Below are 24,233 nucleotides of genomic sequence, written 5' to 3'. Positions count from 1 at the left end.
ATTTATGGATCTACCATGTACTTTATTTATTTATTTATTTTACTGTATTTATAGTTTATTATCTGTGCTCTTCCAGGATGCAAAACCTTTAAGAGGGCAACAACTTTTACCTCTTCTTTTCACATATATATATATTTTAAGCACCTGAAACAATGCCTTGCACATAATTGGATTTCAGTAAATAGTCTTAGAATGAATATTGAGTAAATGTGTATTTTTAAAGGTTCTCTCTGCAGTATTGAGAATAGATTGTGGGAGTGAGGTTTCAAGGTTGGAAGTACGGAGACCGTTTATAAGAGACTGTAACAATCCTGAGGGCAGATGATGGAGCAGTGAAGGTGGTGAGAGTAGTCAGGTTTTGTAGGCAGTCAAAAGGATTTAATGATGGAATGAATATGGGTTATTTAAAAGAAGATCAAGAATGGCTCAAAGATTATGACCTGAGCAATTGGAAGGATAACTTGGCTATTTATTGTAATGGGAAAGACTATAGGAAAAGCTAATTTAGGAAGGGAGGTGGAAGTGGGGTTCTGGGGTTTCTATGGTTACGAGGCAGATGCATATAAATTTGAATTTCAAGGAAAGGTTCAGACTGGAGATAAAAATTTGGGAGTCATCCATCCTAAAGGAAGCTGGTAAGAGCAGCCAGTGAGTAGGAGAGCCAAGAGTATGATGAACAAGGAAAAGGGAAGTGGTACAAAAAAGATGGATGATCACCTTTGTTAAATGCTCCTAGGAGGTGAAAAATGAGGTTGAGAGTTGATCGTTGGAATTGGTGACATGGAGCTCATCACTGAACCTGAAAAGAACAATGTAGTGGTGTGAGTTTTTTGTTCTGTTTTTTTTTAAAATTGTCATGTCACATTAATGACATAGTGAATTTGTAATCTACTAATATACTCAGATGTTACTGTGTGAGCTGCTGTCAAACTAGGTCTCTCTCTATTTTTGTAGTTGATCTCTTTTTTCTTCCTATTTCAGCTTAGTAATTTGTCTATGTTTTTCCATATAATTGATTTATGTTGATATTTTTTGAAGTGTGATTCTAACATTATTTTTAGCTACCCGTACTAGCTATGACATTTATAAGCTTCAGCTGTTCATTAATTAAAATGTATAAATAGGGTTAGGCCAAGTTTAGACTCCTCTTGTATACCATTAGATGACTTATTTTAGGGAAACATTAATTAGTTCATCCATACCTTAAGATCTAGTTATTCAAACAATTATAGTTATATAGAATCTGTTATACTATAGAGAATTATGAATGATTTTTCAGATGCATTTATTAAAATCCTTATACCGTTCTGCTTCTCATTCTTGTGATTTACTAGTGGTAACAGCCCTATGAGACAAGGCAATGAGTTTTTTCATATTAGAACATCAGTGGGGACAGAAGGCTTGACTCTGCTCCTGCAGCTTGTTGACTTAATAGTATCTTCAGTATTACCTTTAGGCATTCAGGATCAGCTATGTTCATAAAGAGCAAGGTGCTTGAACAAGCTTGGAATGGCTCCCCAAGCAAAGACTGCTGAGAAAAAAACTGCTGGAGGCTGCTCAAGTTACTGCAGTGTGTAAACTGAGGAAGGCCAACCACAGGAGAGGTTAGGAACATTCTGGAGCTCATAGCTTTGTGTAGGAGTTACAGGCACACCAAGGTAGCATGTAGAAATCTGAGATGGAGCCGTCTCTATGGAGGAGACTGAAGGTCCAAGATGTGGGATTCCAAAAATCGGGCATTAGCCACAAATTTAAAGAAAGCCTTTTCTAAATGTGAACCTAGATGGGATGCTTAGCATACACCAGGTTTTTTAACCATGGCAGACATAAGTAACTTACTATTTTAATATAAAGAAGATGGTATATATATATATATATATATGCCGTCTCCTGCATATAACTTTGAATGTCAGGAAAAGGTAAATGTGTAGGACAAAGAATAGGTCAGTGGTTGCCGGAGGGCTGGAGTGATATGGTGTTTGACTACAAAAGGACAGCACCAGAGAATTTGAGGGGGAGTTTGGAACTGTTTTGTATCTCAATTGTACTGGTGGTTACATGTGTTAAACCTCATAGAATTGGACAACAAAAAAGTTAGTTTTCCTGTTTATAGATTAAAAAGAAATTGCATGGATAGTAAGTGACATAACAGAGGCTAGAATGTAGGTTTTGTGACTCTTTAGACACATTGCCCTCTATCTTTCCTTCTTGTTGGTCATCACTGATCTTTGTCTACCCCGTCCCAGATATAGTATGTCCTCTTTTCCAGCCATCAGAATGCATTCTTTAGTTTACTGCTTTTAATCTAGCCCCTGGATACTTATTATTATTTTCAAAATAGCTTCTACTTATTCTCAGAGTGTTATGCGAGGTGGAGAAGAACCTTCTTGGCAGAGGGCTGAGGCAAAGTGCAGTGATTGGAGAGAGAATGACCTGTTTGAGGAACTGAAAGATAGCCAATGTGGCTGGAATACACTGATGAAGGGGAAGTAGTATACAGTGAGGTACAGGATGAATCTGGAGAAGTGAGAGCTAGGACCTTATAAAGCAGTAATAAAGATTTTGGATTTTATTAGAAGAAAAATGGGAAGCCACTATAGTGTTTTAAGTCGGGACTGGTAAGATTGGATTTGGAATACCACTCTGGTTATAGTATGGAGAATGGGTTATAGGATAGGGTACAGTAATATGGTGGATTCAGGGAGACACTCTAGTAGGTTATTGCTATATATACTGGACAAGAAATGGTAATAACTTGGCATAAGGCAGTGATTGCATCTTGGGGGCTATTTGGCAAACCAGGTGCTATTTGGCAATGTTGGAGACATCTTTGGTTGTCACCACCAGGCAGTAAAGAGGAGTTGGTGCTGCTACTGGCATCTCATAGTAGAAGTCAGAAATTCTGCCAAAACATCCTGTGGTGAACAGGGATACCCGCCCCACCAAAACTGAGAACTATCAAGCCTAAAATATCAAGATATGAGATTGAGAAAACTTGATATAGGATACAGAGAGGATAGATTTGAAAATAGTTAAGAAGTAAAATGGGTATCACCTGGTTATAGGTTGGATATTGAGGAAAAGGAAAGGACAATTTCTAAATTTCTGGCTCGTACGACTGGGTAGGTGGTAGTGCCTTAATTCAATAAAGACAGAATAATCTGGAGGCTAGAAGTCCAGAAGATACTGCCTAGTGGAGAAGAACACTGTATTTTTTTCCCCCTCTGTTATCTTTAGCTGCTATGCTTAACTTTCTTCCACATCATTCATCTTATCCCCTCCATTTCTCGTTAGAATGCATCAATTTCCTGGACAAGAAAAAGAGTTGTTGTTGGTAGAAATTACAGTTATACTTTTATTGTCAATTTGTAGATAAATGGTATTAATTTTAATAGAAAATGATTAGAAACCTTTAGTTTTAATAGAAAATCATTGTTAGCCAGTAAAAGCAAGGCCAGAATATAGGAACTTGGAAGAGAAAATAGCTCTGGAGGTAGTAGTCTGGGAAAGTCCAGTACAAGTAAAGAAAGGGAAGCAATGCTTGAGGGGTGAAGGGAACAAGGTACCAAAGAGTGACTGCCTGTGTGTCACTGTTTTTTCTAGTCCTCACTTCTAGGTCCTACCTTGCTCAGGTCCACGGCCTCATTGTCTATACCGCATAGTCAAAATCTCAAACCAGTGTCTGCTCATGATTATTACTTTGGCTTTTAGCTTCCTGATTGTTTACTGGTCTGCAGGGATTTTTCTACTTTCTTGTAAGCTCAAAATATGTTTAATGTATTTTAAACATTTGCAACACAACATTTGGAGTGCTATTTTACATTTTCTAGGGTAATCTGGTTAAGATTCTTGAACTTGAAGCAGAGAGGATCCACAGGAATAGGAAATTGCTGGGGAATTTTTAGATAAAATATATCTAGGTTAGTTTATATTCAATTCTTACTTTTATAAACTCAAGTAAATGATTTATTTAGCATTTTGGTCATTTAGGTAAATACAAATGTACATGTACAAATGCTTATGTACAAATAAACATATTTTTACATTTTGAAGATGATACTGTCAGATCATTAGAAGAGCCAGAAACAAAAATTAAAATATCATATATATACTACTCACTTTCTAACAAAATTTTGTTAATTTCATGATATTCTAGTAGGAAAAAGCAATACTATAGATTAAGTGCATGGAGACTCTAAGAACAAATTAATAATAGATTGGTAGATTAAGTTAATTAAATTGAAATTAATAATTAAACTTAATAACTTGTTCAATCAAAAATACGAATATATTTTTGTAGAGAAAAAGAATATGCAAGTTGAAATGGCTATGCTTTTTGACAGTAAAACAAAAAGTGCTAAAAGAAGAAAATCCCTTGTTGACTGAGGAATGCATTGTGGACTTCTAGTTTCTTATTTATTTATTTATTTTTGCTGCTGCTGAGTCTTCATTGCTGAACATGGGCTTTCTCTAGTTGTGGTGAGCTGGGGCTACTGCTGTTCATTGCAGTGCAAGGGCATCTCATTGTGGTGGCGTCCCCTGTGGAGCACAGGTGCTAGGTGTGTGGGCTTCCGCAGTTGTGGCACACAGGCCCAGTAGTTGTGACTTGCGGGCCCCAGAGCACAGGCTCAGTAGTTGTGGACACAGGGCTTTGTTGTTCCGCTGCATGTGGAGTCTCCTTGGACCAGGGATCGAACTTGTGTCCTCTGTACTGGCAGGCGAGTTCTTATCCACGGGACCACCAGGGAAGTCTCTTGGACTTTTTAGTTTTTAATTCACTATTTATTATAATGAAAATACTATAGATAGCCTTGTAATGTCCAAGAATAATCCTGTGTTATTTAGATTATCAGGCAACAACACTGTGTGATTCTGACTCAAGCCAATCTGTTTGTAGTAAATAAAAGACTGGATATCACTGGGAAGTTGGTACATGAACACACACACACATGCTCATGTAATTTATCATATTAATACTTCTAGGGGGCCTTCCCTGGTCGCTCAGATGGTAAAGATTCTGCCTTCAATGTGGGACACCTGGGTTCGATCCCTGGGTGGGAAAGATCCCCTGGAGGAGGTGATGGTAACCCACTCCAGTATTCTTGTCTGGAGAATCCCCATGGACAGAGGAGGTTGGGAGGCCACAGTCCATGGGGTTGCAAAGAGTCAGACACGACTGAGCAACTAAGCACACACACACTCACACACATAATACTTCTAGGGAGAAAAAAATCCATTGACGTTCTCCATAAAAGCATGAAAGAGCACTTGACAAAATTCAACATCTTGATATAATCACAGCATGACATATAAATAGATGGAGAGTTTCTTAATATGATACCAAATATACGTATATCAGTTCAAAAGACAGAAGTGGGCTTACTGGAAACATTGTGGTATATCTGTTACAAGAATGAACAAGACAAGGATGTCAGTTATCACTTTTCAACATTGATTACAGTACAGACTGAAATATTATAAGAACAACTAGGTGGATAGGGAAAGAGGAATCACCATATATCTTAGATTACAGGAGTTCTTGAAGATTAGTCATACCACTCCTTTTTCAAGGTTATGTAAATAGAAAATACTTTAATATGGGAACAATAAGTAGGAAAGAGAAGTAAGCAAGCATTAGAAGATTGTTTTGTATTTTTTAAAAATAAGGGAAAGGTAGACTCTGTAATCAGAGAATGCAATGGCAACCCACTCCAGTACTCTTGCCTGGAAAATCCCATGGACGGAGGAGACTGGTAGGCTGTAGTCCATGGGATCACGAAGAGTCGGACACTTACTGTGCGACTTCACTTTCACTTTTCACTTTCCTGCATTGGAGAAGGAAATGGCAACCCACTCCAGTGTTCTTGCCTGGAGAATCCCAGGGACAGCGGAGCCTGGTGGGCTGCCGTCTGTGGGGTCGCACAGAGTCGGACATGACTGAAGCGACTTGGCAGCAACAGCAGCAGATTCTGTAATATAGAAGATCTAAGCTGAGAGAAGACAAACAAATGTGTTGAAACCTTTTTACTAAGAATTCAGATGAAATTAAAAAACTATATGCGATAAAGGGGTTTAAATTAAATCAGTTAAAATCAGTATTAGAAACACTGAAGTGTAGAATTGAAACTATAGAAAATGAAATCAGTGATGAAGGAAAACCACTTATGAAGCCCTGGCAGTGTACAGAAAGAGAATAAAGAATGAAAAGATTTTTTAAAAAAGTCAATAAGTCCTCTGGAAGAAAGAGGTCTTAAAATGTGAACTTATTAAAAAGAAGTGTTGGAAATAAGAAAATTGATCATAACAGTGAATTGAGTTTAAGTGAATATTTGTAGTTTCTGCTTGCTTATTTATTTGTAAATTTTGTTCCCCTTGGAGAGAGAGTTTATAGATCCTAAGTGATAGTGTCAATATTTGTGGCACTGATAACTAGGAAAAAAATAATATATATATTGTCAAGTATATTAGAATTTAAGATACCCCTTCTACTTTTCAAATTGCTAGAAGAGACAAGGATAAAAGTAAAAATATTTCTTAAAGCAAAAGCTGGAAAGCAGAAGAAACAGCAGAAAAAAAAGAATAAAAAGCATGGAACACAATCAGGCATGTCAGTGACAGGAAATATAAATGGGTTACGTTCTCTATTGAAAACTAAAACTTCTTCTGGTGTGGCTGAATAAGCTCCTAACCAAAAGACGTTCTTGCAGACAGCCATAATACGTTCTGAACAAAATATGTAACACAACTATCTGAAGGTCCCAGAAAGATTATAGAAGGGAGACAAAACTTGGAAGAGAACCAAAATGAAGAGAATTTTCTTTTAATTTTTTTCTTTCTTTTTAAAAAATGGTTATCAGCTTTAGGGCAGATAAAGTTAGTGATGCATGTGATGACTAAAATTCTGATAGAAAACCCACACTGTTTCTGGCTAGAATAACCAGATTACAGCATTTAGGGCAAGCATTCAGTTCAGTTCAGTCACTCAGTCTTGTCTGACTCTTTGCGACCCCATGAATCGCAGCACGCCAGGCCTCCCTGTCCATCACCAACTCCCGGAGTTCACTCAGACTCACGTCCATCGAGTCAGTGATGCCATCCAGCCATCTCATCCTCTGTTGTCCCCTTCTCCTCCTGCCCCCAATCCCTCCCAGCATCAGAGTCTTTTCCAATGAGTCAACTCTTCGCATGAGGTGGCCAAAGTACTGGAGTTTCAGCTTCAGCATCATTCCCTCCAAAGAAATCCCAGGGCTGATCTCCTTCAGAATGGACTGGTTGGATCTCCTTGCAGTCCAAGGGACTCTCAAGAGTCTTCTCCAACACCACAGTTCAAAAGCATCAATTCTTCGGCGCTCAGCTTTCTTCACAGTCCAGCTCTTACATCCATACATGACCACAGGAAAAACCATAGCCTTGACTAGATGGACCTTAGTTGGCAAAGTAATGTCTCTGCTTTTGAATATGCTGTCTAGGTTGGTCATAACTTTCCTTCCAAGGAGTAAGCGTCTGTTAATTTCATGGCTGCAGTCAAGGCTGTATATTGTCACCCTGCTTATTTAACTTCTATGCAGAGTACATCATGAGAAATGCTGGGCTGGATGAAGCACAAGCTGGAATCAAGATTGCCGGGAGAAATATCAATAACCTCAGATATGCAGATGACACCACCCTTATGGCAGAAAGTGAAGAGGAACTAAAAAGCCTCTTGATGAAAGTGAAAGAGGAGAGTGAAAAAGTTGGCTTAAAGCTCAACATTCAGAAAACAAAGATCATGGCATCTGGTCCCATCACTTCTTGGGAAATAGATGGGGAAACAGTGTCAGGGCAAGCATAGCTGCTGGAAAATGAAAAATGAATCCCAGGGAGAACTAGACTGATATAGCCCCAGGTTATCAAGTTCTGCGTATAAATTCTCTGACTGGCCTCTGAACCATACAGTTGCAGAGCAAACTAGAAGCTTCCTAAGGATAGGATACTGAACTTAGATTTGAGTTTATAGTTTTAGTCCAACCAAGGTAATTTCCCGCTAAGACAAAAATATCAACGGTCTTCAGAAACAGAATCCAGAAGGTCCAGAATATCACCCAAAAGTGAAGAATGAGGAGATATTACCCATTCTCAAGAGAAAAAACCACCAGCAGATAACAACTCCAATATGCAGATATTGGAATTAGCAAACAAGGACTAAAGCAAGGACTGTAACTATAATTTAGGGGGAAATGATGTAAAGAAAATATGTTTGTAATGAATGAAAGGATAAGAAATGTCAGCAGAGAAATACAAACCATAAAAAAGTACCAAACTTAAAATTTAAAACTAAAAGAAGACAGTATTTTAAATAAAAATTCACTTCAAGAGTTTAATATCAGAATGGGGATAACAAAGAGCCAGAGAGAACTTAAAATTAGCCAATGTGAATAGAAAATGACAGAAGTAAAGAAACAGAGACTTAAGAATTTGTAGAGCTATAACAAGCTTTCTAATATATTTCTAATTGGAATCGCAGAAGGCAAAGAGAGATAATGGGTTGAAAGCCTTTTGAAGAAATAATGATCGAAAATTTCCCCAACTTGGGTGAAGATGTAAATTTACAGATTCAAGAAAACCTCAGTGAAATCCAAGCAGAATAAATACAAGAAAGCACTGCTTAGACACATTGTAATCGAATTTCTAAAAGCCTAAGGTAAAGAGGAAATCTAGAAAGCAGCAGAGAAAAATGACTTTAAATACAGGGAACAATGATTAGCTCTTGATGACTTCCATTAGAAACTGTGGAGGCCGGAGACAGTGGAATGACATCTTTAAAATGCTGGGGAAGAAGTTATCAACCAAGAATTTTATATCAAATAAAAATTTCCTTCAAGAATGAAGACAAAATAAAGATATTCTGATAGCAAAGAAAGCTAAACAAATTCATTAGCATCAGATATGCAGTACAAGCTATTCTAAAAGAAGTTCTAAAGGTAGAAAGGAAATGATAACAGACATTTGGATCCTCAAGAAGAAAAGAAGAGCATCAGAAGTGGTAAATATTGGAGTAAATATAAGTAACTACTTTTTATTTTTAATTTATTAAAAATAGAAATGACTGTTTTATAAGATATTATAACATCATCTTGTGGGGTTTATAATGTATGTAGATATGATGCAGATAACACATAGTACAAGTGGGGTGTTTAGATGGACTTATATGGATGCAAGGTTTCTACATTTTTTTGTGTGAAGTGGTATATGATATTAATTCTAAGTGTGAAAAGCTAAGGATACTGGTAAGCTTGGAAATATTGCAGGTTTGATCCTCAGTTCAGTTCAGTTGCTCAGTCATGTCCAGCTCTTTGTATCTCCATGGACTGCAGCACACCAAACTTCCCTGTCCATCACCAACTCCTGGAGTTCACTCAGACTTCTGTCCATTGAGTTGGTGATGCCATCCAACCATCTCATCCTCTGTTGTCCCCTTCTCCTCCCGCCTTCGATCTTTCCCAGCATCAGGGTCTTTTCCAGTGAGTCAGTTCTTTGCATCAGGTGGCCAAAGTATTGGAGTTGCAGCATCAGTCCTTCCAGTGAATATTCAGGACTGACTTCCTTTAGGATGGACTAGTTGGATCTCCTTGCAGTCCAAGGGACTCTCGAGAGTCTTCTCCAACACTACAATTCAAAAGCATCAATTGTTCAGTGCTCAGCTTTCTTTATAGTCCAACTCTCACATCCATACATGACTACTGGAAAAGCCATAGCCTTGACTAGATGGACCTTTGTTGGCAAAGTAGTGTCTCTGCTTTTTAATATGCTGTCTAGGTTTATCATAGCTTTTCTTCCAAGGAGTAAGCATCTTTTAATTTCATGGCTACAGTCACCATCTGCAGTGATTTTGGAGCCCCCCCCAAAATGTCTGTCACTGTCATTGTTTCCCCGTCTATTTGCCATGAAGTGATAGGACCAGATGCCATGATCTTCGTTTTCTGAATGTTGAGCTTAAAGCCAACTTTTTCACTCTCCTCTTTCACTTTCATCAAGAGGCTCTTTAGTTCCTCTTCACTTTCTGCCATAAGGGTGGTGTCATCTGCATATCTGAGGTTATTGATATTTCTCCCGGCAATCTTGATTCCAGCTTGTGCTTCATCCAGCCCAGCATTTCTCATGATGTACTCTGCATATAAGTTAAATAAGCAGGTGACAATATACAGCCTTGACGTACTCCTTTCCTGATTTGGAACCAGTCTGTTGTTCCATGTCCAGTTTTAACTGTTGCTTCTTGACCTGCATATAGATTTCTCAGGAGGCAGGTCAGGTGGTCTGGTATTCCATCTCTTGAAGAATTTTCCACAGTTTGTTGTGATCCACCCAGTCATAGGCTTTGGCATAGTCAATAAAACAGAAGTAGATGCTTTCCTGGAACTCTCTTGCTTTTTCGATGATCCAGCAGATGTTGGCAGTTTGATCTCTGGTTCCTCTGCCTTTTCTAAATCCAGCTTGAACATCTGGAATTTCATGGTTTGGTTCTAGACCACTGCAATAAAGCGAGTACTGCAATAAAGTAAATCACATGATTTTTTTGACTTCCTAGTGCATCTGAAGATTTTTTTATACTACTATAGTCTATAAAATGTGTAATAGCATTATGTCTAAAAAACAACATATACACCTTAATTAAAAAATATTTTATTGCCAAGAAATGCATATCATTATCTGAGCCTTTAGTGAGTTGATATTTTTTATAATAGTAATGTAACCAAACCCAGATTTGATTGCTTGCTGCTCATAAGCCAATAATTTGAGAAGCAAGTGTCAGTAGAAAAGAAAGGTGCTTTAATCATAAAAGTCAGCAATCTGGGCAGAAGGTAGACTTATGTCCAGAAACCAACTCCAAAGATTCTGCTTAGCCATTACAGTTTTTAAAGGGAAAAATGGGGTCGAGGGAAGAATCTCAGTGAATCATTGAAGTAGGATGGTAGGTTCTGCATCATTCTCCATTGATGCAGACTGGCTGACTCTTCAGATATTACCTTGCCTTCATGATCTGCTAAAGAGGGATTGCTAAAGAGGCTGTTGGGGATAGAGAGCTAGTAATTTTGTAACTGTTTGGTTCTTCGTTCTTTCTTTTTATCCAGGAAAATAATCAACAGATTTGACAAGGCATGGTACAGCATTCAAGAGAGCTTAAATCAGGAGTTAGTTTCAATTGCTTAGTAACCTCATTCCTATAATTAGACTCTTCTAATTATAGAGGGGAACAGAAATGGACAAGCAGGAAAGGGGCAAAAGAGCTGCTTTCGGTAACATAAAGGCTCACTAACTGTAGATCACCATAACAAATATAATAAGGGAAAAGTTTGAAATACTGTGAAAATTACCAAAATACGACAGAGACATGAAGTGGACAAATGCTGTTGGAAATATGGTGCTGATAGACTTGCTCAACACAGGATTGCCTCAGAGTTTCAATTTGGAAAAAATGTAGTATCTGCAAAGCTCAGTACAGCAAAGCATTATAAAATGAGGTTTATATATTGTTATCCCTAGAACAACAAGAAAAATAAAATAAAGGCCAGCTGACAAAAAGGAATTTTATAATATATTCAAATAATTTTTAAAAAGGCAAGAAAAGAACAGATGAAGAAAAAGCAGAAGAGACAAAAAGAAATCAATAATTTAATCATAGCCCTAAATATTAAATGCTAAATGATCTTGAGAAAGAAGAATGGAGCTGGAGGAATCAACCTTCCTGACTTCAAACTATATTACAAAGCTTCAGTCATTAAGACAATATGATACTGGCACAAAAACAGAAATATAGACCAATGGAAAAGGTAGAAAGCTTGGAGATAAATCCATGCACCTGTGGGCACTTTATCTTTGACAAAGGAGGCAAAAATACACAATAGAGAAAAGACATTCTCTCAATAAGCGGTGCTGAGAAAATTGGTCATGTACATGTAAAAGAATGAAATTAGAACACTTCGTAACGCTGTACATAAAAGTAAAGTCAAAACGGATTAAAGACCTAAATGTAAGGCCAGAAACTATAAAACTCTTAGAAGAAAGCATAGGCAGAACACTGACATAAATCACAGCAAGATCCTTTATGACCCACATCCTAGAGTAATGGAAATTAAAAAATAAAAATAAACAAACAGGGTCTAATTAAACTTAAGAGATTTTGCACAATGAAGGAAAGTAAGCAAGGTAAAAAGACAGTCCTCAGAATGGGAAAAAATAATAGCAAATGAAACAACTGATAAAGGGTTAATCTCCAAAATATACAAGCATCTCATGCAGCTCAATAACAGAAAAACAACACAATCAAAAAATAGGTGGGAGGCCTAAAGAGACGTTTCTCCAAAGAAGACATACAGATAGCTAATAAACATATGAAAAGATGCTCAACATTGCTCATTATCAGAGAGATGCAAATCAAAGCTATAGTGAGGTATCATCTCATACCAGTCAGAATGGCCATTATCAAAAAATCTACAAAGAATAAGTGCTGGAGAGGGTGTGGAGGAAAGGGACTGGCTTGTATTGTTAGTGGGAATGCAAATTGAAAGTGCCAGTATGGAGATTCCCAAAAAAACTAGGAATAAAACTACTGTATGACTCAGCAGTCCTACTACTGAGCATATACCGTGAGAAAACCATAATTGAAAAAGACACAAGTACCCCAAGGTTGATTGCAGCACTATTACAATAGCTAGGACATGGAAGCAATCTAGATGTCCACTGACAGATGAATGAATAAAGAAGTTGTGGTGCATGTACACAATAGAATATTACTTAGCTGTAAAAAGGAATGCATTTGAGTCAGTTCAAATCAGGTGGATGAACCCACAGCCTATCATACAGAGTGAAGTAAGTCAGAAAGAAAGACAAATATTGTATATTAATGTATATATATAGAATCTAGAAAGATAGTACTGATAATCCTACTTGCAGGGCAGTAAAGGAAATGCAGACATAAAGAACAGATTTTTGAACACAGTAGGGAAGGAGAGGGTGAGATGATTTGAGAGAGTAGCATTGAAACATATACATTATCATATGTAAAATAGATAGCTAGCGGGAATTTGCTATATGTCACAGGAGACCCAAAGCCAGTGCTTTGTGACAACCTCAGTTCAGTTCAGTCGCTCAGTTGTGTCCAACTCTGCGACCCCATGGACTGCAGCATGCGAGGCTTCCTTGTCCATCACCAACTCCCGGAGCTTAGTCAAACTCATGTCCATTGATTCAGTGATGCCATCCAACCATCTCATCCTCTGTCATGCCCTTCTCCTCCTGCCTTCTATCTTCCCCAGCATCAGGGTCTTTTCAAATGAGTCAGTTCTTTGCATCAGGTGGCCAAAGTACTGGAGTTTCAGCTTTAGCATCATTCCTTTCAATGAATGTTTAGTTCTGATTTCCTTTAGAATGGACTGGTTGGATCTCCTTGCAGTCCAAGGGACTCTCAAGAGTCTTCTCCAATGCCACAGTTCAAAGCATCAATTCTTCAGTGCTCAGCCTTCTTTATGGTCCAACTCTCACATCCATACACAACTACTGGGCTTCTCAGGTGGTACTAGTGGTAAAGAACCCACCTGCCAACGCACGAGACATAAGAGATGTGGGTTTGATTCCACGTCTGAGACGCAGGTTCAGTCCCTGGGTCAGGAAGATCCTCTGGAGGAGGGCATGGCAACCCACTCCACTATTCTTGCCTTGAGAATCCCATGGCCAGAGGAGCCTGGTGGGCTACAGTCCATAGGGTCAGACAGAGTCTGAAGAGACTTAGCACTCACACAATTCAGACTTCAAAGACAACCTTTAGGGCCAAAGTGAAAGCTGTTGGCTGAGCCTCAGCCTGTCACAGTTAATAATGAAATAGATAGTTGTAAAAGTTAACCAAAGAGTCGAGGTCTCTGCCACTAGTTTTTGCCTGACTGCTTTGGGGTTGTCTTTGTGTACAGGGATTCCCCAAAGTACCTAAGGTTTTTTTTCTCATTGAAGACTCCAGTCATGATATTTCCATTCATTGATTCTGTGTATAAAATGAAACTCTGGTGTGAAAAACTACTTCATTGATGTTTGACCTACTGAAAGTAAATATATAAGTGTATGGATGGTAGTATTTTTGTAATCAAGATTTTATGTAACATTTTGTTGTTTCTCTCTTTTTTTTTTTTTAAAGGAGCTTTTTCCTTGGACCCCTGTTATCACTGTTATAGAAAATTGCAGCATTTAAAATGTCATAGGATATCTAAAATGGGGGCTGGCAGTTATTATTTGAATAAAAATATGGATTCAATTTATAGGACTATTCATAGAATTGATGGATAAGATTTCATCTTCCTGACTTCTCTAAAGTAGTTTTCATTCAAAATATTAGCCACGGATACATGTGGTAAATTATCATCAACAACAATAAATGTGTAGATGACCCTAAATTTTTTTCAGATTTTTAAATCTATGTGTTGCTAAACACATTATTGACACTAACAATGAGAAGGAATGAGCACATAACAACATAGATAAATTTTAGAAAGCTTAGAATGAGTTAAAGCAGCAGCAGCAGCAGTATACAAGGAATATATACTCTATAATTTCATTTTTATGGAGTTTTATATAGGTTTTTTTGGAGAAGGAAATGGCAACCCACTCCAGTACTCTTGCCTGGAGAATCCCATGGAGGGAGGAGCCTGGTAGGCTACAGTCCATGGGGTTGCAAAGAGCTGGACACGACTGAGCGACTTCACTCACTTTTTATATAAGGTTTTAGAAATGGTAACCCATTCCAGTACTCTTGCCTGGAAAATTCCATGGACTGAGAGGCTCCTCAGAGCCTGGTAGGCTACAGTCCATGGGGTCGCAAAGAGTCGGACATGACTGAGCAACTTCACTTTACTTTTACTTTGAAGACTTTAGTATATAAAATCAAGTGATATTAGATATATCACCATCAAGTGATATTAGACTGTTTCAGGTATAGTATAAGAACTTACCATAGTATATACCCATTTTTCTTCTTCCAAACTTTGTGCCATTGTTTCCATATACTTTACTTCCATGTTATAAATCCCACAATATGTTGCTATCATTTTAACTTTAAATTATTATCTTTTAAAAAGATTTAGATAAAAATTTTAAAAGGCTCATATTTGTCCAGAGTTGCCATTTCTGGTGCTCTTTACTCCTTTATGTGTTCCAGGGTTCCATCCAATATTATTTTTCTCCCTGAGGACTTCTTTAAATGATTTCTTATAGTTTTGGTGTTTTAGGAATGAATTCTTTCAGCCTTTGTATGTCACAAAAAATCCCTACTTAAGAAGATATTTTTATACAGGGTAGAATCATATGTTGACAGTTTTGTTTCTTTTCTTTTGACCTTTAAAAATGTTGCTCCACTGTGTTCTGGCTTGTGTTGTTTCAAGTGAGAAGTTACTATCATTCTAATCCTTCTGTATGTAATGTATCTCTTTTTTCTCTCTGTGCTTCTTTTGGCTATTTTCTATTGCTATGATCTAGAGCTCACTAATATTTTCTTCTACAGTATCTAATCTGCTGTTATTCCCATCCAGCGTATTTTTTGTCTCACATATTATAGTTTCCATCTTGAAAAATTCTTCTTTGGTTTTAAAAAAATATTTTCCATGTCTTTATTTGATATGCTTGCTCTTCCAGCTGCTTGAACACATAGAATATAGCAAAACTGTTTTAATCCTCTTTTCTTCTAAATTTATTATCTGTGTCATTCCTTGGTCTGTTTCTGTTGACTGATTTTTTTTCTTTTTGTTCTGGGCCATATTTTCCAGTTTCCCTGCATGCCCGGTAATTTATTTTTTTTATTAGATGTCAAACAATATGAATTTTACTTGATTGGATATTGGATATTTTTATATCCCTATATATATTCTTGAGCTCTATTCTCTTTCTTACAAACAATTTGATTCTTTTAGCTATTGCTTTTAAATTTTGTATGGCAGGACTAGAGCATATTTAGTCTAGGGCTAATTTTTCTTGCTATTGAGATAAATCCCTTCTCAATATTCTGCTCCGTACCCTGTAAATTTAGAAGTTTTCTAGTCTGTCTGGTAGAGACAGGCACTATTCCTAGCCATGTGTGAGCGTCAGGGATGGTTTCCTTGAGTACTTTCGAATGATTCTTCTCTTGGCTTTAGGTAGCTTCCTCACACATATATGCTGATCAGTACTCACCTGGGGACTCAGCTGGGACCCTCAGCAGGTCTTAAGCACTTTTTCACTGAGCAGCTCTCTTTTCTCTGGTACACTGCCTGCCCTGTGAGCTCTAGCTACTTTTTCTTCCCTAGAGTCTCACCCATCTCCTCAGTTGGGGAATCTGAGCCAGGCTTTGCTTGGGTTCCCCTTCCTTGTGCATAAATGCTTAAGTTTCCTATTTTCCAGGCACAAAGTGCCTAAGTTTCCTATTCTCAGAGAGAACTGTCCCTTTTTTTCTGGTGTCCGGTGTTTATGCAGAGCTGTGCTGACCAGGACTAGCATTATGGAATGCCGCTGTTGAGGTCTGCCCGCAATAGTGTATTCAAGGAAAGTTTGTTAGAAAATGTAGACTTGAGCAGTAGATTGCGTAGAAAAGAAAGTCATGTCATGAGCTGGGCTCGCTCTGCTGCCTGGGATACCCCTCCTTTCTCTCTGCTTGGTGGCCCCCTGATTATTTTTCCAAGGTACTCTAGTCCCGTTGTTACCTGCAAAGCTGCCTTTGAACCCAGATGAGATGAATAGTTCTCATTCTTTATGTTTATACCTTGTATCCTTTTATACCTTGTATCATGGTTATGTCTGTCAGCTGCAACAAGTCCAACAGGTCACACTGTGGTTCTGAAAAATCTATCAGTTTTAGCCTCATTAAAGATCTTCCTCTGAAATTTCAAGATATACCAGTTACTAGCTGGAAATCACGGAGAAGGCAATGGTAACCCTCTCCAGCACTCTTGCCTGGAAAATCCCATGGACAGAGGAGCCTGGTAGGCTGCAGTCCATGGGGTCGCTAAGAGTCAGGGACGACTGAGTGACTTCACTTTCACTTTTCACTTTCATGCATTGGAGGAGGAAATGGCAACCCACTCCAGTGTTCTTGCCTGGAGAATCCCAGGGACAGGGGAGCCTGGTGGGCTGCTGTCTATGGGGTTGCACAGAGTCGGACACAACTGAAGTGACTTAGCAGCAGCAGCAGCAGCTGGAAATCAGCAAATTATTTTAAAAAATCTGAGTGTCAGTTTCTTTGTCTGTGAAATGGAGGTAGAAATATTTGCTGTGTAGGATTATTAAGATTATCGTTTGTGTGAAATGTCTAGCAAATTGCCTGACTCCCGCTAGGTATTCTGTAGGTGCTAGTTCCTTCTTTCATTTATTTTTTGTCCTCAGCAGTCATTTCAGTGCAAATAATAGGAATACATGAATGTATGTTGAATCGATTATAAAATTGTAATATGCCATCAGATGGACATATTTAATTCACTATAATATCTGCACATTTGGTATAATATTATTTGAACTCCAGTTAGACTTTTTAAAAGAAGCTGAGTAGCTCTTCCTGCTTACATGGCCTAAAGATGCCATTTTGTTTTAATCTACACTAAAACAGGCATCTCCTGGAAGGGTAAACCAGATTGGTTCCATAGAGTCATATAAGTATTTTATGTTAATTTTTAGGAAAACTGCTTTTAATTACCTATCATAAGTTTTTCTTACTCAAAACCCCTATTTCTTATATATATAGGTGTTATTCATCCTGGTCGTTTTGACACTGGATTTTAAGGAAAAGATCTACATGTCTGTGGGCATCTCCAAAGTATTTATGTAGATCCTTGTAATTACTTTAAAAGTCCTCTTTGCATGTATTTCATCTGTAAGTCTTATTACAGTTATTCACTGTGGAGAATGTAGAGGTCCTTATGCCATTCTCAAAAAATGAACGTCCCATGATTCCAGTACTCTGTCTTGTAAGACCAAGTGCTCATTTAGCTCTGGTTAGTGATCATTTAAAAATTGTAGGCAAGAACTTCTGTTGAATTTTAAAATGCTCTTTAGTAAATAATGACAAATGTTGATTTAAATGTATTATAAAATCTTTATGTCTAAGAAAAATAATATTAAACAACTAAATGTTTAAAATTCTGGTAGCTAAATAACATTTCAAGAGATGTATCTATTGTATTGATAATTAGCATAATATTTGAATTGCAAAAAACTCTTCAGTTTAACAAGTACAGTCCTTTTTCACTTAAGTGTCCTATAAAAACCTAAAGGTTTTCAAGCCAAATGAATTCTGTTTAGAATTTTGTTTAGAAAATACTTCCCAGATCATGAAGTTTGAATTATATATCCTTTTAAAGGCTGATTTTTTTAAAGTTAAACCTTTAAAACTTTAATCTCAAGATTTAAAGGCATTATTATTGTAGTTTAATTTAGCTCAGTGGAAATCTTTTAATCAAGAATATTACAAGTGGGCCTTTACATTTCTCATTGCCATTAACCTTCTGAATGGTGCATGCCTATTAAACTACATCTTGCATGAATGCATGCTAAGTTGCTTCAGTTGTGTCCCGACACTTTGTGACCCCAGGACTGTGGGCTGTGGCCTGCCAGGGTCCTCTGTCCATGGAATTCTCCAGGCAAGAATACTGGAGTGGGTTGCCTTGCCCTCCTCCAGAAACTACATCTTAGGGTGTACCCTATATGTCCATTCAAAAAGATTTCGTGAGTAAGACCAAAAGCCAAAAAGTACTTAACATAGATAAACTTTCATTAGTGTAATATTTTGATTTTAATTCTGTAACATTTCATTTTTTTAATATTCACTAGTGTTGTGTATGTTTCTTTCCCTAATAAATTTTCAAAGAGCTTATTAAGTCATAACTGACATACAATAAATGGCATGTTTTTAAAGGATACAATAATAATACAATATTACAATAATAATATAATAATTGAGGACTTTCCTGGTGGCTCAGACGGTAAAGCGTCTGTCTACAATGCGGGAGACCTGGGTTTGAGCCGTGGGTTGGGAAGATCCCCTGGTGAAGGAAATGGTAATCCACTCCAGTGCTCTTGCCTGGAAAATCCCATGGACGGAGGAGCCTGGTAGGCTACAGTCTATGGGGTCGCAAAGAGTTGGACACTGCTGAGCGACTTCACTTTCACTTTCAATACAATAATAGTGACATAGGTATACATTTGTGAAATCACCACCGTAATCAATATAGTTAACATTTCCATCACATCCCCAGTGTTCCTCCTTCCTTTTTTCATCTCTCCCTGCCATCGCTGTCCCAGTCTGTCCCTTCTTGAGAAAACTGATTTGCTTTCTATTGCTATAGATGAGTCAGCTTTCTGTAGAGTTTTTATACATGGGATCACACATTCTGGTACTCTTTTTTTACTTCTTTTACTCGGTATACTTATTTTAAGATCCATCTATTTTTTGGTATGCATAAATGGTTTGTCTTTTTTATTGCTGAGTACTGTTTCACTATGCAGACGTGCCACAATTTGTCCATTCACCTAGTGATGGCCATCTGGATTCCTTCCAGTTTTTGGCTGTTTCAGATAAAGCTACAGTTTCTAGCTGTTATGATAGAGCTGCTGTAAACATTGTGTGTGTTTAAAAATTATTTCATTTTTGATTTTTACTACTTACTGGCAATCATGACCGTTGACTCTTTATCATATAGCAATATTTTTATGCACATTCCCTAGCAATTTTATAATTAGGGAAGACTATGAAAACATTTTATTTTAAACCCATTTCCTACATTTTACCCATTTTACTCATTTGAGGTATTGATTATAGGAAAAAAAGATCTCATTTTAAATTTTGAGATCCTCACAGTCTGGCTAGCATTATCTTACTTTTTGTAATATCACTGTATAAAAATTTTAAATGTAGCTGAATTTAAAGCCTGTAGTCCTTAATTAACCAAAGAGCTTATGCAAATACTTTCTTCGCTATAATGATGTTATGATGAATATTTTTCTAAAGAGAATAAACGTTTTCTAATGACCATATTTTATTTCCAGAAATAAGTGCGGCAGTTGAAATCTTAGTTATCAGATTTTCTTTAAACAAGAAAATATAGAAAGGAGCCCATAATGCAATACTTAAAAAGGAAAATTGAGACATTAACTTGTAATTTTTATCATTTGGAAGACTTTACTGTTATTTTTATACTTTTTTATTTTTTAAATCTTATTACTTTGTAGAGTTGACTTTTAAAAGGAGTGCTTTATTTAGTTTGGCTGTGCCATGCAGCTTGTGGGATCTTAGTTCCCCTACCAGGGATTGAACTTGGGCCCTCGGCAGTGAGAGCATAGAGTCTTAACCACTGGACTGCCAGGGAATTTCGTAAAAGGAATGTTTAATATGCAATAAAATTTTAACCTTCTGAAAAAATATTCCAAGTCTCCATTTTTAACAGAAAGTATGTGAAGCTTAAAATTTGTTTCCTCATTCCTACTTACTGGCCCTTAATAGTGTGTGTTTATGTGTGTGTATATGTGTATGAGCATATACCGTGGCACATATATAAAGCACCATTCTAAGATAGCAAAAACTACCTGTTGATGATATAGAACTTTGTTAAATTTAGAGTCTATTAAGAATGGAGTTTTAATCTTTAGGTAGTTTCTTTTTTCCTTCGATTTTTGCTGTGCTGGGTCTTCATTGTAGTGCACAGGCTTTTCTGTCGCTGCAGCACGTGGGCTCAGAGTTATGGCATGCAGGTTCTCTAGTTGTGGCACGCAGGCTCAGTTGCCCTGTGGTATGTGGAATCTTAGTTCCCTGACCAGGGATTGAACCTGCATACCCTGCATTGGAAGGCAGATTCTTAACCACTGTACCACCAAGGAAGTCGTTAGGTAGTTTCTTTTAAAGCAGAGTGTCCCTAATGTTATTTACTTTAATGGCAAATATATAACTTTGACACACATACACAGTTCCATCTATTGGTGTGTTTTCTTAAAAGGCACTGTATTACACAGTTTTCTGTACTGAGAACTTTTATTATGGGTGAGGTAAGGGGGATATAATTTGTTTCCTGATAGAATCTAGGTGTTCAAATATTAATAATTTTAAATAGATCATCTTTTTACATTGAGTTATTGATGTAGGATAATTTGTGATATCGTCCAGATTTTTTGCTTGCATTTTATAATAGTTTAAAGCTAATTTGGTCGAAGGTCTTTTGATGTTCTTTCTATTATTGTTAATTTTTTATTTTATTATTAAGACATAATAAATTTTGTATAGTACCAGAATAGAGACGAATTTTGGCTATTTTTATTCTCCTTCACTTCTTTATCTTTTTCATCAGTAGAAAGCTTTATTTGCTAGGCTAAAATATAACCTAACATTATGATTTAGGCCAAGTGAAAAGCTAATACTAATTTTTTCTTTCAGATCTCTATAAAAATGGACTCCAAAGAGCTAATTTTGTCCCATTCATAGCTGTCCTGAAGGTAAGAAAAATCACTTACTTGTGTTTAGTGACTAATATCATATTGATTGGTAATCAAGGACTTTTACAGGATCACTATAGTCTTGTATTCAAGTAGAATTTATTTTGATATTTATAGTAATAGTTAAAGATACTAAAGAAGAAAGAAATCTTTTTTATATAGTATTCATCAATTTGTATGCAGGAAAAATTGCAAAATATGGTATAAATTATTGTCTAGCTGAAACATTTGATAGTTTGCATTTTATGAATTTTAATTTGAGGTTTGCTCATATATATTATAGTGGAATGTTTGAACTTATACATTGGTTTCTGAAAAAATATTTAATGTTCCTTGTTTCCTTCTGGTTAATGGCCATTAACATGTTTTCCCAGCTATTAAAGTTGCTATTTTAGAGTAGCATTATTACAAAAATATTCTAATATATTTAAATGTGATTGCCATCAAGTTATCATGAAATTATGTCAAGTTGAGGCACATAGTTTAAATATTTGTGTGTATCATCACTGCAAAGAGTTTAAAATAGTCTTCATTACAATATGATAAAGAATAAAGTAGCCACCTTTTTCACTGTTAATTTAAATAATGTTTAATGTAATTATTTAATAATCATTCTACCAATATTTATTGGGAACCTACTATGTGCAAAGTACTACATTAGGTATAATGGATAATATAATCATTAAGTAAGTTGTGTTTCTTGCAAGTCATTTATAATCTAGTTGGGTATATACTATGTACCCAAATACCTCTAACACAAAGCAGAATGTGATAAGTATCAGAAAGAAGCACATATGCCCAGATATAATTCCTGTAATTCTCAGGCACATTTTTCACTGTCCATAAAAGCATATCCAAAGAAAGGATAGAACTGTATTTTTTTTAAAGACATAAAACTCAAAAATTCTTACCAAGAAGGAGGAGTAAAAACATTTATCTTCAAATATTTTGAAGATGTAGTCAGACAATCTTTTTGAAATATACTTCAGTGGGAGCTATTGTTAGTGCCAAACTTTATTCCCTGTGCTATCCAAACATCTGTTTCCTTGACCAGTTTTAGGCTCCCAGAGGATTTTATTTTTTCTGAGATACTTATAGATGTAGGAAAAAGTACTTTTTGAAGATTTATGCTGTTAATAATTTTTTCCCCTTTATATTCTTATTTTATATTTGAGGAGAAGGTAGATTTGCAGTATTTTCTCCACCTAGAAATCTAAAGTAATGTGGTGTATGTAGATACTAAAACATAAACAGGGAAGCTAAGAAAAATAGATGCTAAAAATAGTTTCTTCATGTAGCATAAAACACACAAAGTATAAAGAGAAGACTCACAGAATGTAACAAATTAAAAGGTTCTCAGACATCTTTGTAGCTGTACATTTTTTTAAACCCCAAACCTTAGTTTTTGTGATATTCTAACATATCATTGCTAATAGGCAACAAAAATTGGCCAGGTTGAATTTAATTCCTTCCTGCCCTTAAGTTTTTTTTCTTTTTGTTATTTGGAAACTCAGAGCCATATTTTTCCATAGATACAAAAATATAAATGGCATAACTGTAAAAACAAAGAAAAAAGAAAGCAGTGATGGGAATGTCTTTCTCTCCCATGTTTAGAGGATTTGTTAAGTAAATTATAGTATAGTCACATGAGGGGATATAGTATAGTTATTTAGAATGACATTTTCAAAAATAGTGTGATAATGTAGAATAATGCTCAAGGATAATATGAGTGGAAAAATACAATGTAAGTATATCTATTAGTCTTCTTGGAAATAATATACATACATAGAAAATACTGAAAATAAATATCCCAAAATGTAAACAGAACTTTTTTTCTGAATGATAAGATTGTAGATGATTAAAATTATCTGTTTTAGACCTTTCAAAGATTTCTGGAATGATACTGAATTTTTTTTACAATAAAAAACTTTTTAGTATAAGTATATTTTTACCCACCCTTCCTAGAAAATCAGCAGACCTGAATAAGACTACCCATATTCAAAACTGAGAAATCAGCAGAAGGTAAAATGAACTGAACATGGGTTCCATGCAGAGACTATTAAAAAAATGAAATGGCAGCAATAAGAAGGAAGTATCAGGAATAGATGGGGGCGAGGTAGGCATGAACTAAACAAGTAAAAAAACATGAAAACTTGCTTTAGAAGAATTATCCCAGGAAATGGGAGGTTTTTTTCAGTTAAAACTTTGCTGTATTTTAAAAGAAACTAAAGTTATGGAACCAATGAAATAAGAAACCAGAGATGAAAAACTGTAAGATTAGATGAAAAATAAGCTGGCAGAGCTAAGAAAAGACTGAAGGCAGACCCATTAAAAAGTGAAAAGCATCTTACTAAAAGTAAGTCAATGAATCAACACTACTGAAAATAAAACCAGTGATAAAGAGATCGGACTTAGGAAAAGAAATCACACAAAATGAAGCCAAAATAGTCAGAAATTAAAAACTATTACAGAGAAGGTGTTAGTATGGAAACTTAGACAACAGATCAAATATTCACATAATTTGTATTTCTAAAAAAGAAAACATAAAGAAAAAATAGAATAATGTGCTTTTCTGGTGTAAAACTAAAAGGATAGAGAATCCTACAATAATATAGAAGAAGAACCAGTGGGAAAAAAAATCAAGCTGGACTGAGACTTTTTCACCTAAAGTTGGTTCTGGAATAGTGTAGAATAGTTTTCACTAAATTGAAAAAGAAATGAAAATCCAAGCCCAAAATGTGTATTTTTGGATATATGGTGATTCAAAAATT

General features: G+C 36.2%; 1 protein-coding gene across 5 annotated transcripts in view; it reads left to right on the top strand.

Moving 5' to 3' along the window:
* The window catches only part of AFG1L (AFG1 like ATPase), a 198,635-nt gene that overhangs the window by 73,094 nt on the left and 101,308 nt on the right, over window positions 1-24,233 (top strand). For all 5 annotated transcript variants that reach the window (XR_008199911.1, XM_052645769.1, XM_052645768.1 and 2 more), the window contains exon 7: window positions 21,404-21,462. Coding sequence is in view for 4 of the 5 variants with exons in the window: in XM_052645769.1 (XP_052501729.1) it covers window positions 21,404-21,462 (59 nt within the window). In the remaining variant the exon portion in view is untranslated. The remainder of the gene's footprint in view (window positions 1-21,403; window positions 21,463-24,233) is intronic.

The sequence above is a fragment of the Budorcas taxicolor genome, chromosome 9, assembly GCF_023091745.1.
Source record: "Budorcas taxicolor isolate Tak-1 chromosome 9, Takin1.1, whole genome shotgun sequence".
In the NCBI taxonomy this organism is placed as follows: Eukaryota; Metazoa; Chordata; class Mammalia; order Artiodactyla; family Bovidae; genus Budorcas; species Budorcas taxicolor.
This window is presented reverse-complemented; position numbering and strand designations above follow the sequence as displayed.